At 42.2% G+C, this 15,958-nt stretch overlaps 1 protein-coding gene across 24 annotated transcripts in view; it reads left to right on the top strand.

Moving 5' to 3' along the window:
- Magi1 (membrane associated guanylate kinase, WW and PDZ domain containing 1) overlaps positions 1 to 15,958 on the top strand; it is a 589,708-nt gene that overhangs the window by 347,363 nt on the left and 226,387 nt on the right. For all 24 annotated transcript variants that reach the window (XM_063257099.1, XM_063257101.1, XM_063257105.1 and 21 more), the window contains exon 2: positions 9,873 to 9,989. In XM_063257099.1, coding sequence (XP_063113169.1) covers positions 9,873 to 9,989 — 117 coding nt within the window. The remainder of the gene's footprint in view (positions 1 to 9,872; positions 9,990 to 15,958) is intronic.

The raw sequence follows: 15,958 nt of genomic DNA on the forward strand, positions 1-15,958 counted from the left end.
TTGTACAGTATTTAAAATAAATGCTCGCTGGGGATATGGCTCATTGGTGGAGCTCTTGCCATGCATGCATGAGGTTCTGGGTTTAATCCCTAGCATCACACCAAATAAATGTTGTATCAAACATTATTACATTTCTGTGCACTAAAATAAATGAATAAAGCAGTGGCTTATTGTTGGAAAATTAAGAATTCCAAATACCTATATATAATATATAGAAATATAAAACAATGGCAAATTCAGAGTCTAAGCCCTATTTTCTCCACTTAAATCATAAAATTGCCTACATTAAACTCTAAAACTTTTGTTGTGAAAAGCTCTCCTTACTCCTGACCATGTTCTTGTTTCCATTTGTAAAACAATCCTTGAATTTCAAAGAAAGTAAAATCTCTGACTAACTCTGTCTTGCAATTTATTACTTCTTTGGCTTGCTGCCCTTGACAATTAGGAGAAGGTTTATAGACATGTCCTTCAAATAATTGGCAATTAATTTGAAATGGGATGCCAAAAAGTACAGTGTTCTTAACAGAATGAGAAGGTGGAGGTTCTTTGCATACAAATGTCAAATAAATGTTAACCAGCAGCCTAGTAACCCAGTCCTTTTGTACATTCCTGGTAGAGAGGAGTTTCAGTTTAGTTTAGTTGGGCTGGTTTGAGCATATCCTCAAGCATTAGCCAACAGTGTATTAAGAATGCTGCCCATAGGTGCAGAAATGGTTTATTTTGACACCGTGTATGATCCCTACCAATGTAAGAATCTGCTCTTTGTGAGAAAGAGATCCTGACCTGGGAATCTTTTTTGGAACTTTGCTTTTGACTGAGGCATTACATTTGGATATATGACAGACATCTTCACTATCCATGGCTTAAATGAAAACTGCCACTGTGTTTTAATATCAAGAACTATTGTCTCATAAAAGGACTAGAAAACCCTAGAGAGCAGGCAATAGAACTTTTGTTAGGAAATGTTGTCCTTTCAGTCAAGCTAGAGAAACAGCAAGTATGACTGTCAGAGAGCAGTGATTCACTTTTTTTCCCCTAAACTTTAGTCTTAGCACAGTGCCTGGAACATATTGAATACACACTAAATGTTTGTTACCTAGTTTATATAAGTCCACGCGATTTAACAGCAAGTAGACTTGTTTTTAATCCAAATCTTCCTGAACCTATATTTTGTTTCTGGCTAGTTTAAAGCCAGTAGTGTGGGGCTGGGGATTTAGTTCAGCGGCATAAGCACCTGCCTTGCAAGCAAGCAGTCGTGAGTTCAATCCCTGGTACCGATTAAAAAGAAAAAGACACACACACACACACACAAAGGCAATAGTGTAGATTTTATATGTCAGTCTTGGTTACTTGTCCCTCATTGCTGGGATAAAATACCCAATACCCAAAGTTAAAAGAGAAAAGGTTTATTTAGCTCACAGCTTGTAGAAGTTTCATTCTGCAGTCTGCTGGCTCCAAGGCAAGGTGGCTGGCACAAGAGCAACACTTCAAGGGGGCAGAAGACAGCAAAAGCATCAAGAACAAGAAGGGGGAAAACAAATTTTCCTCCCTTATTTTGGAAGCAGGCTGCCACCCTGTAGGGTGGGCATAGCACTCACACCATTCCCCTGCCCCCCTATGGCACAGGATGAGGATATTTGGGCACTAAGGACCCTGGCCCCTGCTGAGTCACCTCCTTAAACTTCCAGGCTTCTTCAGGCTTCTCCAGTTGACACAGTGTGTCAGCTGTTACAATGTCTGTGTCCTTTTTTCCCCAAACAATAAGTAACATCATGTTTGGATTGATTTTATTTCCTTCCCTACTCACCTCAACACTTGTCTACTTGACATTCTAATAATCATGATTCTCAGCTTTCATTAAGTGCTTTCTGTTTGCCAACCTCTGTGCAAATATGTCACTGCCATTCCTTCCTCGTGACAGTCTTGTGAGGGAGCTGCTGTTATATCATGGTTCTATTTTTACGAATGAGAAAAGCGAAGGTCAGAGATTAAGTCTTACGCTCGGGCTCAGTGGAGCCAGGATTCAGACCAAGCAAGGCCTGTTTGTCTTGATTACCAAGAAAACCAACTGTCTATTGGAAAAGGCGGCTAAGCATTTGTGACCATGCCTAGGACATACCGTAGTGAGCATTTGACTGTTATGCAGGTTGTAAATGTTTGATACCAACTCTTTTGCTGTACAATTCAGATATAATTAAATGCACTTGTTTTATGTATATGATTCTATTTATAACTCGACAAAGAGATAGACTCATGTGGCATCTTCCCCAAAAGTTCCCTTTTGTTCTCCCTTTTGTAAAGCGTATTTTTAAATTGTAAATTCACAGGATGGAGTTTCTCCTCTGGTACTGTCCACGTACTCCATAGATCTGACTCCTCCTTTCCAGTTCATCTTTGCTTCCCTCAACTCTAGGAAACCACTGCACTCTTTTTTGTTGCTATAAATTAGTTTATTGTGTCCTAAAATTGTATAAATGAAATCATACAGCATATTCTCTTTTATCTGACTTCTTTTACTCAACACTGAATACATAACGTTTATTAATATTATTGTCCGTTAGTAGTTTGTTCTTTTTACTGAGGGGAGTTGTTGTTTGTTTGGAGACAGAGTTTCACTGTGTAGCGCAGGGTCACTATGTAGTCCAGGCTAGCTTCAAACTTGAGTGATCCTTCTGCCTCAGCCTCCCGAGTGCTGGGATTACAAGTGTGTTCCTATATGCCTGGTTGGTTTTCAAAAAATAACTGTGTAGCCCTTCATTGTTTGAATATACCACAGTTTGCTTCTCTATTCACCTTTTAGTATGTATCTGGGACTTTTTAAAAAAATTTTTTTAAAGCAAAGTTGTTTATTTTTAAAAAGACTTGCGAAGATGTACGTACATATTTGTTGAGTGTATGCATGAAAGGAAATTTGAAATTTCAAATTAAAGCCTGCCAGAATGCCTGCCCACCATGACCACGTGGACATTTCAGGACTAACTGATAGCTGAACATGCCTTTCTTTGTGTCAGCTTGTCCCATAGGTGACCATACAGTGTAACTTCAAATGTTTCTTTGTATAATCGCTGTCTTTACTGCCTTTGTAAAATGTGCTAATGGCCTTGTAATGGCACTTACATGTGCACTGACTTTACCTTCGTACCAAGCCCTAAATCCCTATCAGGTTGCACTCATGGAGAAATCCTAGCCAGGAGTCCAGAGGTGTAATAAACTGCCTCCCAAACCTTCTCAGTGTGTTTTCCTGTGTTCAGTCTGTTTTCCATCACATTTCTTGTTTCTGTAACTGGGAAAACCGTCCTGACCACTTAGGTGACTGGCTGAGGCCTGATAGCCCAAGCAGGGATCTCTCTTAGCTCCTAGATGTCCAGCTTTCTTGGAGTCCCCTCATGAGGCTGAGACTAGAGGCCGAGGCTTGTCACTCATGGCTGTCAGCAGACCCAAAGAGGAGAAAACCATACCATTGGTCAGGTCAGGGTCAGGTAAAGTAAGACCCCAGGACACCTCAATCAGCCTGTCAGCCTGCCCAACTCTGGTCAGAAAGAGAGCCCCATCACTTTTTACCAGCTTCAGTTTAGACGATGCACAAAGGAGTGGGAATGTTTAACCTCTGAATGCCCATTGAGTGACTGTGTGGATGCCTGTGATAGACAGTGAAAGCAACAGACCATTTCATCTGTGCTCCACTGCAGAAGCTCCCCTCAGACCTCAGAGCTCCGGGGCTTGATTGGGTCAGATTTCTGTGGTTCTGTAGCCTCACCTATGTGGCTTCCTGGTGACTCAGCCTTTGTAATGAGGCTTTGACTCAGTACCTTCGTGTGCTGGGGACTGACCTGGTACAGCAATACATGCAACTACTCCTTATCAGGTGCTGACAACATGGACAGTGCCCTGGCAGGCTCTGCTCTGCCATTCAGCTCGGGCCCACAGCTCATCTCCTGCTGCTGCTTCATGTCTATCCTGGAGCCTGGGGAGATGCACTCATCAGCCATTTAGGTAGGCTGCCCTACTGGGTCGGAAACACCATAGCCCGTCTTCCTCATAGAAGCCCTAAGAAATGACTCACCTCCTCACATCCATCTTCCAGACCTCCTTCCTGACACGAGATGACTGCCAGCAAATCCTTTTCACTCTGTTTGATACTGAAGAATGTCTACATTCTGGAGGGAGCCCTGGTTGGCTGGAGTCCAAAGTCCCTGCCCCTGTAGTTGATCCTGACACTGAAATAAACACTCCTTCCTGGAGCATGTCCGAGCTAGAATTTCAATGTGATTATAAAGTGTACAGGATCCGTCTGATGTCACCTTGTTCACCTGTCTGAACTTAAAAGATGCTTTCTTCTGTTTGTGGGTTGCACTCACCAGCCAGCCCCTCTTTGTCTTTAAAATGGAAAGACTCAGAGAGAGAGACAGAAAGGCCAACTTACCTTGACTTGTTTACCACAAGGTTTTGAGAACTCCCCCACACTCTGGGAAAGTACTGGCAGCTGGTCTAGCCCGGTTGCAACATGCAGACTTCAGATACACTCTTACCATCAATGACATCCTGATCTGTAGTTCAAGGCAGACAGACTGCGGAAAGGGAACACAGGCCTTTCTCATTACCTAGTAGCCACTGGCTATAAAGTCTCCTGGAAAAAGGGACAAACATACAAACGGGAGTGTATGTTACTTAGGGTTTGATTTGGAAAAAGGACTCAGGTCCTGGGGCCCTTAGAGAAAAACAGTCATCTGTTCCATTCCAAGACCTAAAAATAACAGATTAGAGAATTTCTGGGCACCACAGGGTTCTGTCAGATTTGGATACCAGGGTTTGCTGCAAAGGATAAGCCCCTATAAAATATGCTGGCAAAAGAGAAAGGAAAGAAAACTATTAAACTGGACTAGAGAACAGGCCGAGTCCTTCCAGACCCTTAAAAGGACACTTTCTGCTGTGCCAGCTTTGCGCATCCCTGATGTGACCAGACCATTCAGTCTGCTTGTTGATGAAGGGAGATGATTAGCCTCGGGGATCCTTGTTTAGGGGTTGGCCCCTGCTCCATGGGTTAGCTATCAAAGATCCTGGATCCTGTGGCAAAGGCCTGCCTCCTTGCCCGAGGGCACTGGCAGCTGCCATTGTCTTGGTCAGAGAGGTCCAGCAAACTGACTTTGAGACAAAACCTAACAGCCCAGGTCCCACGTGCTGTCTTAGGGATGCTAAACCGTTGGGGACCCCACTGGTTCTCAAACAGCTGCATCACTCGACACCACAGATTGCTTGTTGGAAATCCCTGACTCTCTTTTCAGCTGTCAAGCTTCTAGACCCAGTCACCTTCCTGCCTGCTGTGCTTGGCCCTCCAGACCATGTCTGTCTGACCTTGACTGATGAGCTCTTTGCTAGCTGGCCACATTTCTGGGTGGAACCCTTTTCTAATGCTGACAATACCCTATTTATGAATGAAAGTAGATCAGGCAGGGATGGAAAATGCCAAGCCAGCTATGATGTACACTACAAAAGAGGTTCTCCTAGCTAGGCCTCTACCTGAAGATGTGTCTGCTCAACAGGATAAACTGTGGGCCCTAACACAAGCTTTCAACTGGGAAAAAGCTAAACATATACACAGATTCGATACACTTTTGCCACTGTTCATGTCCACCAAATGCTGTACAAGGAACATGGACTTTGCACAGGAGAAGGGAAACAAAAACAAGGATGAGGTTTCTCAACTCCTGATTGCAATTTGGAAATCTAAGAAAGCCACTGTTATTCATTGCAAGGGGCACCAAAAAGTAAAGATACTGTCACTATTGTAAATCACAGCGCAGGTGAAGCTACCACATTGGCAGTGGTAGGCTCTACCTGGGAGACAAATGATTTAATAAAAAATCCAGAAGCCCAACATAAAGCACCCCCTAAAACTATCCTCAGTCTCTACAGCAGGCTGCTCTGCTGCTCTAGGGAAAAAATCATGTGTACAACAGGAAGAGGCCTAAATGGAGCTTGGACACCACCAGATGACCAGAATGATAGTTCCACAAAACTTGGCCTACACTGGGGTAAAACTCCATCACGACATCCCCCATGGAGGAAATCTTGCTATAAGTCAGCTTCTAAGCTGGTACTGTTATATTGCAATGGTAGCCTCAATCTGTGTCTCCATTAGTCAGAGATGCTAAATCTGTGCAGGAACGGAGCCCTCATCTGAACACAAATCCCATTCGGTATTCAGCATGATAGAATTTTTCCTTCTAAAGGCCTACAGATAGACTTTACAGAAGTTAAACCATGCAGGGGATACAAATACTGCCTTTTACTTAACTATATTTATTTTGGGTGGCCAGAGGCATTTTCCACCAGAACAGAAAAAGTCACTAAAGTCTGTAGAGTATTACTAAGAGAAATCATCTCCAGACATGGGCTGTCCCCAACCATGGGCGGCAATAATGGGCCTATATTTATGGCAGAAATAGCCCAGAAACTGACTAAAGAATTAAAACTCAAATGAAACCTACCTACAGCATACAAACCATAAAGCTCTGGAAAAGTTAAAAGGAGGCTGATGGGTCAATGCATGGCTTAAGCTGGACACACACTGAACACTGGAGCAATTGCCCTGATTAACTCCCTTGTACCGTTACTCACTTTGGTTCCTGTTCACCTCCCTGATAGGCTTAGCATTTGCTCTAGGATTCCGGATTGGGTCCTCAGAGGATCGAGAAGTTCCCTAAATGGTGACTTTCATTATATTCTACTTCGTTGTGATTGTTGGACTGCACACCCCGAACCGCCTTTCCTAAGCTTGAAACGGCACCATTTTATCCTCTGCTCATTGCTGCTCAGGGTGCTGCCTCCCATGCTTGCCAGGTAGATTCAGGCCACTAAAAATTCCCAACTCAGCCCGTGTTTCTGACCCGATAGTCATTCTCAACCCCTCTCAACACAGAGTGTGTCTTTATTTTGGTGGATGCCCTATGCAAACCAAAAACACAGTTTGGAATACCTGTTACTCAGGGCGTGGATGTATAAAGTGGAAACAAGAATATCAATTCGGCAACAAATATGCCTGCCCTGAATGATGCCAAGAGAAAGATTACTGCAAATGCAGTGCCAATGCCTGGTTCTGCCCCAGATGAGACTATGCCCTGGACAATGGAGGGTCCCCAAATAGCTTCTAACTCAGCTGCCATCTGATCCAAACTGCCCAGAGGAAGGCATCTGCCTGTTCTTTAAAAAAAAAAAAAAAAAGGATTGCTATTATGTTAACAAGTCTGGTATTGTTAGACTGCCTGCCAATTGGGAGAAAAATCAACCAGCGGGCCCAAGGCAGAGCTCCTATTGGTAGAGCTCCCAAAAAATTGGGAGCCATGGATAGGAGCTCTGTTAACACCACTGACAGGCCTTCTTATACTCTTGCTAGGACCTGACTTGATAAATTGACTCACCTCCTTTATTACAAAACAAATAGAAAATATTAGTCTCCAAATGACTCTCAAGTCTGATACCTCTTATGCAGTCTTAAGTGCCAACATCTCTGAAAATGATTTTTTTTTTTTTATTAAATGAGTGGAAAATGGAAGAGAATTTAAAGTTTTAAATAAAAGCCTGCCAGGATGCTCACCAAGACCAAGCACACCTGTCCGGGACAAACCTGATAACAGAACATGCCTTTCTTGGTGTCAGCTTGTCTAACAGGTGACCTTACAGTGTAACTTCAAATGTTGCTTTGTATAACCTCTGTCTTTACTGCCGTTTTACAGCTAGTGCTGATGGCCTTGTAGTGCATTTTAAAATGTAGCGGAACATTCTTCCCCTGTATAACCCATGATGTCACCCTCCCCTCCAATCACATGTGCTGAGTTTGCCTTTGTACCTCCTATTTGCTTTCTCATTAAGAGCCCTGAGGCCCCAATGGGTGGAGACCCTTCTAGAAACATCCTAGTCAGAAACTCTCCATGTAATAAACTCCATCCTAAACTTCTCAGTGCTGTTTTTCTCATGACTGGTCTGTCTGTTTCTGTAATATTGTAGGCATAGTTTCATTTTCCTCATGGAAGTAAGAATGAAATTGATGGTTACTTGGCTAGTGAAGGCTTTACATCATAAGATGAAGCCAAATTATTCCGAAGGGGACGAACTGTTTCTTAGACAGGATAACAATGCGGAGGCTCCACAGCCCTGCCAAAACTTGACACTGTTGGTCATTTTTATTTCTGGTTGATGTGTAATGGGATCTCATTATAGTTTTACTTTGTGTTTCTCTGATACCTGATGAGATTTAACAGCTTTTCATATACTTAATAGTCTGTCCTGTATATTCCTTTGTTAAATTTTATATTTAAATGTTTTGCTCATTCTGGGTTTGCACTGCAAATGGGGAGGCATTATCTTCTTAATTCAGTAAATACAAGACTTAATAATTGAATAGCCTAAGATGGTCTCACTGAAACTTTGGGTGTGATACAACTAAAAAATATTTCAAGTGAGTTTTCATTAGTTTATGCCAAAATTACTGAGCAGCTGTGAGTCGTTTGAACATGGTATTGAAGTGAAGATCAGTAGTTTCTTGTGCTAGCTGCGAAATATCATCATAACCGTCACTATCTTCATGGTAGATACTTTTTGAAGATGAAGAAGATAGCATCTGTTGATGTGAGTTTTGTGTCTAACAAGGTTATTTGGTTGTTACTTGTTTCTCCAACGTTAAAAATGCTCTTACCTAAACTTTGTCTTAGATAAGATAAAAATGGAAGAACAGTCTTAGTGTTACCATTTTTAAATGTCATTGAAGCATCTTTCTCCAGCTAGTGAACACTAGCTAGGTTGATCTATATAAGCCTTCTGTTGATTCTGTAGATTGTAATTTGATTATGAATTTTAAAAACGTGTCTTTTCTGGGAGACATTTTTGTAACAATATGATTATTTTATCTATTTTGTTCTGTTAAATACAGAGAGTTGTAAGGGAATCAACACATAGACCCACTCTGATTACTCTGGCTTAAAAAATAAGAATAACAATAAAAAAGCAAAATGTATCTAGTGCTTAAAAAATACCAGATGATAGGTAGATGTATATAGAGGTATTATCTATCTATAAAATGAAAAAGTTCTCCATCATTTGCTCAGTTCAAGTCTGTCTTTCTAATGGAGATCAATATTCAAAGTTTTTAATGATCCTTTTTATTTATTTAGTGCTGGGGATTGATCTCAGTGCCTTGTAGATATAGGTATTTACCACTGGATAGCTCTAGCCCTTCTCCTTTTAAAAATCCACTATACAAAACAAAATTATGGACTATTGTATGTATTTCCTCTCATATCAGCCCATGAAAATATACCTTATGCAGAATACCTATCATATGGATAAGCTGTGCTTCACTGAGTAGATCTTTTTGTTTCCAATCTTTTACCTTTGTTTTTTAATTGGCTATCACAAAAATGCTACAGTCAATAGTAAGATGAGCCTTACAGAGGGTTATCTGCCTACCACTACAGGAGATTTGAGTATATACTTCGAAGTATATCCACAGAGAAAATACCTACCAATTGAATCCCTGGTGAAAGAATAATACATAATTGGATAGTTCTTGCTAGATTGTCTTTCATGAGATTCAGCCACTTACTCCCCCACTGATAGTGTCTGTCAGTGTCACCTATTTTAAATGTAGTAGCCTAGATGAAAGCCTTCTAGCTTCCCAGGTCCTGTGACCCCCACTTTGTGATGTCCTTTCTTTGCTTTTTCCCTGCATTGGGAATCCCGAAGCACATCCTGCTGAGGACACAGGGCTGGCCCAGAGCTGCTGCGGGTGGCTTTCTGGCACATATCCTGCTCAGGCCGCCCATCTCCTGGAAGCCCCATTGTTGATGTCTCCTGTCTGTGTTGTGTTTTTTCCACAGGAGGAAGACTCACCAAAGACCTGCGACATTTTCTCAGTCAGCGGTTCCAGAAAGGGTCTCCTGATCATGAACTCCAGCAGACCATAAGGGACAACCTTTACCGCCATGCTGTGCCTTGTGAGTAGCCGGCCTTGGCGTCTTGCAGCTTTGTCAGTGTGTGAAAAGGGCTGGGGTGAAGGGAGAGCTCGGCATCTGGCTCTGGAGGACTTGGTGGCTTGTCTGTGTAATGATGCCAGAAGTCATGCAAATTGCAACTGGCAGTGGACAAAGAGAGCAGTGTCATGGTGCCTGGATGTCAGTTTGGCTCTACCACTTCTGAATTTGCTGTGGTAGGCAAATGACCCTTTGTACTGCTCATCAGTCTAGTCAGCAAGGATGTGAAGTAGTCCTGGCCTGTTAGCACCCCTACAGGCAGTGCAGAGGATGCACTCTTATGGGCAGTGCACGTAAGGCCCCCATCACTGCTATTCATGGACTGAACCAGGCCAGAGTGCCTTTGCCTGAGCTGTGTGGAGACAGTGGGTCTTTACTGGCCACCTATGAAGTAGATGCCTCAGTGCCCTCTCCAAGCTTCTCCTGCCTTCTGCCCAGTTGATAAATTCATAAATCAGGATTATTTGAAGACATGATTTCTACAGAGTAAAGGACTTGATGGGTAAAACCAAATCTGACAAAGCGAGACACAGAGTATGAGAACTCTGAATGCAGTTTTTGTGTGAAGACAGGAAGGCAGCCAGACAGTCTGTCTGTCTGTCTGTCTACAGACAAAGTATCAGCTTGATTACATTGAAGTATCATGTTCTACCACACCATGCTCCCTGCCAGCCAATCATAGGATATAAATCTTGGAAGTACATGGGGTTGTTTGAAGAAGAAAAAATGATCCTGGTGTGTGTTTGTTTGTTTGGTTGGTTGGTTGTCTTTCAGACAGGGTCTCGCTATGTAGTTTAGGCTGGGCTTTAATTTACTGCATAGCCAGGCTGACCTTGGACTCAGCGGTCTTCCTGGCTCAGCCTCTTGAGTACTGAGATTACAGGCATATGCTACCATGTCTGGCTTTGATCTTGAGTTTATTACTTGAAATTTGTTACTTGGAGATGGTGATCTTTAGCATCCATTATCCAGATAAGCAAATTGAATAACCAGTACGTAGAGATCAAAGTCTTCTTGCATGTTTTGAGCTGCGTCCAGGTCTGCTGCTGGGGGTATAATACAGCTGGTTGAATGCACTGTGCAGAAACTGCAGACTCATGATTGTTCTCTGTGCAATATTGCCCCCCTTTATATTGCAGTTTGAGAGATGGGGTGAAGCACACGAGTGTACCATCTCTTGATGCATCTGTGGTGTTACCATGGTTATGTGTTGGCGTGCTTTCCCATTTATTTTTTTCCTCTGATTTATTGGACCTGACGGAGCTAACTGACTTGATTTTAAGCTTACCATTCTGTAGGAATTGGGACAAAAATTACCTTGGTCTTTTAAAAACAGTAGGAAGAAATCATGTTTGTGCCTGGTTGCATAAAACTATTAGTATTGATGTTCTGTTTGTATGAAATTAGTACATTGGGAATTTGGAAATGTGACCCCATCAAAAAGGGACATGAATAATAATCCATCTTACACATTCTTCATAAAAAGGGAGGAAAATGCAGAAGAGGTATGGTTTAAGGTTGGTTTAACATGAAGAGACTTGGGGTTCTGTGGCAGGCTTGGGTCATTCCGGCCATCTGTGTTTGAGTCTTTGGCTCCTGTGACTGGTAGAGCACAGCCTCAGCCAACATGGTGTATAGGACCGGAAGCCCTGGCTTCGGAGAATGAGTCCTCCTGCCTGTGTTGTACCTGTGCTGCAGGGAACCAAGTTACTCTCAGCCATAGATTCTGGGACACTTCCTGCTGCTAAATGTGTGTTTTGAGAAGGGCAACCTCATGGGGTAGTGCTTGCTAGCGGGGGGTAAACTTCTTACACATTTTAGAAGGCTTAGGGTCATTAGAAATGAAGGGAAAAGCACCTCTTTCCCAGCTTGGTAGTTCCCAGCTTGGGTTATGCAGTTCCCAGCATGATGAGTGTTCTTGTCATGTGCATCGTGATGGACTTTACCATTTGAAAATCACCTTATCCTGGTTCCTTGACAGTGACAGTGCAGTTCACAGCAGTCTTATTATACAGAAAAGGGGATGAAGCAATAAAATTTTTAACATCCTCAAATCTTACCACTTCTCAGTACTGTACTCACTTCTTAAACACTGCTGTTTTTATTTTTTAATTTTTATTAAGTTGAGATATAATTCACTAGTTTAACATGTTTCTACAGTGCTCTTTTTGTTTGTTATTTTTATTCTTCACTTCCCCCCCTTTATTCAAGAACTCTTTTTTTCCACATTGAAAAAATTCCATCTTTGTAGTAATTTAATTGCATTTACCGTAGAAAATGACTGCCAAACAATGAGGAGAGGAAAGAGCAGCAGATACAGGAGGAGTCCAAAGTTCTGGTATGAAGTCTTAGGCTTCTCTGCTAGCTGTGTGGCCCAGGAAAGTCACAGAATCTCTCAGGGTCTGATTCCCTTTTCAGCTTGCTGTCACACATCCCCATGGTGACGTGGATCTCATCAGAGGATACAGCCTCAGAATAAGGTTAGGAGCTTGGTTAAACTCTCCAGTTAGCAAGGACCTCTGTCATGGTTAAAGGAGGTCTTGCTTACTCCCACACTGTGCATAATTAATGAGCATAGTATTACAGAAACAGACCTTTGAAAGTAAGGATAAATGGAATTTCTTCTTAATTTTGACTGCTGAATTTATGATCTTAGTTAATAATGAACTTTTATTTCTTGAATAAGAATGATATAAGGCATATCTTAAAGATTAGTATCATGACCATAATTTTCAAGTAATTCATGATATGCACAATAGAATTTTAATGATTATTGAGATCTCTAAAATTATTATATAATTTTCATAGAACATTTGTCTCATTTCCCTTTAGATATTTATATTTCTATGAAAAACCACCTTCAAAGGGAGAATGATGTGATGGCACATGTCTGTAATCCCAGCACTTGGGAGGCTGAGGCAGAAGTATCACTGTGAGTTTGAGGCCAGCCTGAGCTACACAGTGAGATTCTTTTTCAAAAAAATAAAAACAAAAAAGCCACCAACAACAGGAAAAACCACCTTTAAGTAAATGGGTTTGAAGTGAGCATGAGCACAATCACTTCTCTATTCTTCAGATTCAAGTAATGTTCCTGTCTCCCTGGCCCCTAATTCTGCTCATGTTCCCAGCCCCTCTCCCCTCACGGCTTCATCCACACATACTTCCTGCCACACCTCGAGACTTCCTGTTCCTGGGCACACTGCTTCTTCCATTTCTCTCTTTTTCCATCCAACTGCTGCTCAGTCTGCTCTGACCATGCAGCACTCTATGTCCCGAGTAGCCCTGCTGCCCTTCAGGAGCTGCCCTGCTCCTGAAGCTCCTCTCTAGCCTGTCCCATGCCTACCGCTGGGATGCTTGTCCTATGAGAATCTCAGTTGGTGAATCAGGTGCTGTATCTGCCTTAGTGACCAGTCCACCCCAGGCTTGGTCCCTGGACTGTTGGCTGATATTTGTTAAACAAATGAATAAACAAATGGAAAAAGTTGTTACATGGTTTTGATTCTTGGCCACTTAGCCTTTCAGAAAAACTTCAGTGCATGAAGTGTCAGAATAAAAGGCTGCTCTGTGGCTTGCACTGAAGATGGACCACAGGTGACCAGTAAGGACTGTACTGATTCATGACTGGCACATGGAGCCCAAAGGAAAGCAGTGCAGACCCCAGGGAGCCAAGAGCCTCGTACCCATTCCCAGAGCCTCCTAATCACATCTCTGAGTCACCTCTCCTCCACAGATAGCCTCAGCCTTTGTGGCCTGACAGCATCTCAGACTGTTGCTCTAGAGTGGTTGGCTTTTCTCTGAAGATAAACGTGCCAGTTAATGGTGCTTGTTGTTTGCGATGTGGCTGCTGTCAGGAGAGACATCACTCATCTGCAGCGCTGGGTTTCTGAGGTCCTGTGTGCCACCCTGCCTTTCCTCCTGCTTCTCTGGGCTCTGCTCCCAGGAGCTCATCATTCCATGCAAGCCAGAGCCATTGAAAGACAAGAGGATAGTCTGGCTGGCCCCTCCTTGGCTTGATACTATGTTGATCAGGGCTGTCCCTGACACTACAACAATTGTAAACTGTTGAAGAGGTACCCATCACTGACTTGAAGGAATTTACAAAGGCACTAAACACTCCTGATCTATAAAACAGTTGGAGTTTGACATGGTAAACATAGCCCTGGTCTTTATTTGTAGAAGTGCCATATTTCACATCGTTGAGCGTCTGCTAACATTTAGCATCCCTCATCATTGAAGGTGAGGCCATACATTGCTTCTGGGACCTCTTGGACCTGTTGTTTTCCCTTAGGTACAGTTGTTTTCACAGTGGCTTGCCTGAAGCCGACCCATCCTGCCTGGCTATTCATAAGCAGAGCTGATGACATACACAAGACCTTTTAATCAGCAAGAGACCAAGATAAATAACAAATTGTGGAAGATACTTTATCTCCAGAAATGTGCATCTCTGTGTTCAGATTGTGTTCGTCACTGGGAAATTGCTTCTGGTTGCACTTCATAAACTAGGAAGCATCAGCTCTGTAGACTGATAAGATAAAGGACATTTGTAACTCTCTCTGTATTGTTATTGTCATTGTCTTCTCAGCAAAGTAGGTGGTATCTAAAATTATAAGTACCATGTTGCCCTTTGCAATGCATAGTCTGTGACTAGTAATAATAATAGCTCTTCATTTGGGAGACTCCTACTGTGAACCTGGCCCTCTGCCATGATCTGTCTGTGTCTCTGTCATTGTGAGGTCTCTAATTCTAACCTCACCTGCAGCACACAGACACTGTAGGACCTGGGCTCCGATCCATTGACTCTCATGCTCTGTCTGTTCTATTCAGTCACAGATGCTTACTGCCCGTGGTGCAGTACAAATTTTTCTCCATTAGTTCTTACCTTCTTTTTTTCCATTTCCCCTGGCTGTTCCACCCCCCTACTGCTGATACTTGTGTTTTGCCTTATTCTCTGTCGAACTCACTTGCTCTGCATTGACTTCCTATTGGCCATCCTTAGAGAAGCCAAGAATTAGAACAAAGCAGTGAATGGTTCCCACAGTGGCATAGGACTTCCTGTATTACATAGTACTATGTATATGTCAGAGAGTAACTTTTAATATGGTACTGCTAAAAACATTCTGTGTGATGAGTATTCCAACAACAAAGCAGATTCATGTGTCAGTGATAAATTCTTAGGCTTTTGGTTCATTTTTATACTTTTTATAATGCTGAGCATTATAATAGAATGCTAATAGAAATAGAATAGGTGCTAATAGAAATCAATATAAACACAAGATTGCACATGGCAGGATTTCCCTCTCTGCTGTTGTATTACTTCTCTTATATGTTTTCCTATTTCACCATGTATAATGTAAAATGTTATTTATTTTTCACAAAGTCTCATAATGGTCCAGATGAAGAGTTCTGTGCCAGATTAAAAATCAAGGAATTACAGTTAATACTTTCTGTTAGCTGTAATTTGGAGTTAAAGGTTCTGAGATCAGGTAGAACTGTAAAGAAATTTCCATGTACATAAAGGAAGCAAGAAAGTGACCTGGACCCTTTTATTCATAGAAGCCAGGTGTCTGATTACTTCTTGCAGCAGGAGAGAGAGGTTTCTGACAGGAAGTGGCTGTGTCTCCCTCATTCTGGGCTCTGCAGCAGCTTTAGGTACTCAGAACGAATGGGGAAATGCTGGGCTCAAGATCTCCCCAGGAATGGGTTTGTCTGTCTAAGTTTGGGGTGCTTTATTAGCAAAGCAATTATTAACAAAGGTCTAAAACTATTTCCTCAATAAATGTTTTGTTAATTCGAAACCTGACATTTTGATTTGGTTACCATATAGGCATTGCTTATTCTAGTCTTATTGTAGTGACTTCTGTTAATACTCTGTTCACTTACGTTCCTGTTTCCTTTTCCTGTGTTGTATATTTTAGCAGTCCTCTTATTTGGGG

Source organism: Cavia porcellus, unplaced genomic scaffold (assembly GCF_034190915.1).
Source record: "Cavia porcellus strain 051 isolate PalLab524CR breed Dunkin Hartley unplaced genomic scaffold, mCavPor4.1 scaffold_10, whole genome shotgun sequence".
Lineage (NCBI taxonomy): Eukaryota > Metazoa > Chordata > Mammalia > Rodentia > Caviidae > Cavia > Cavia porcellus.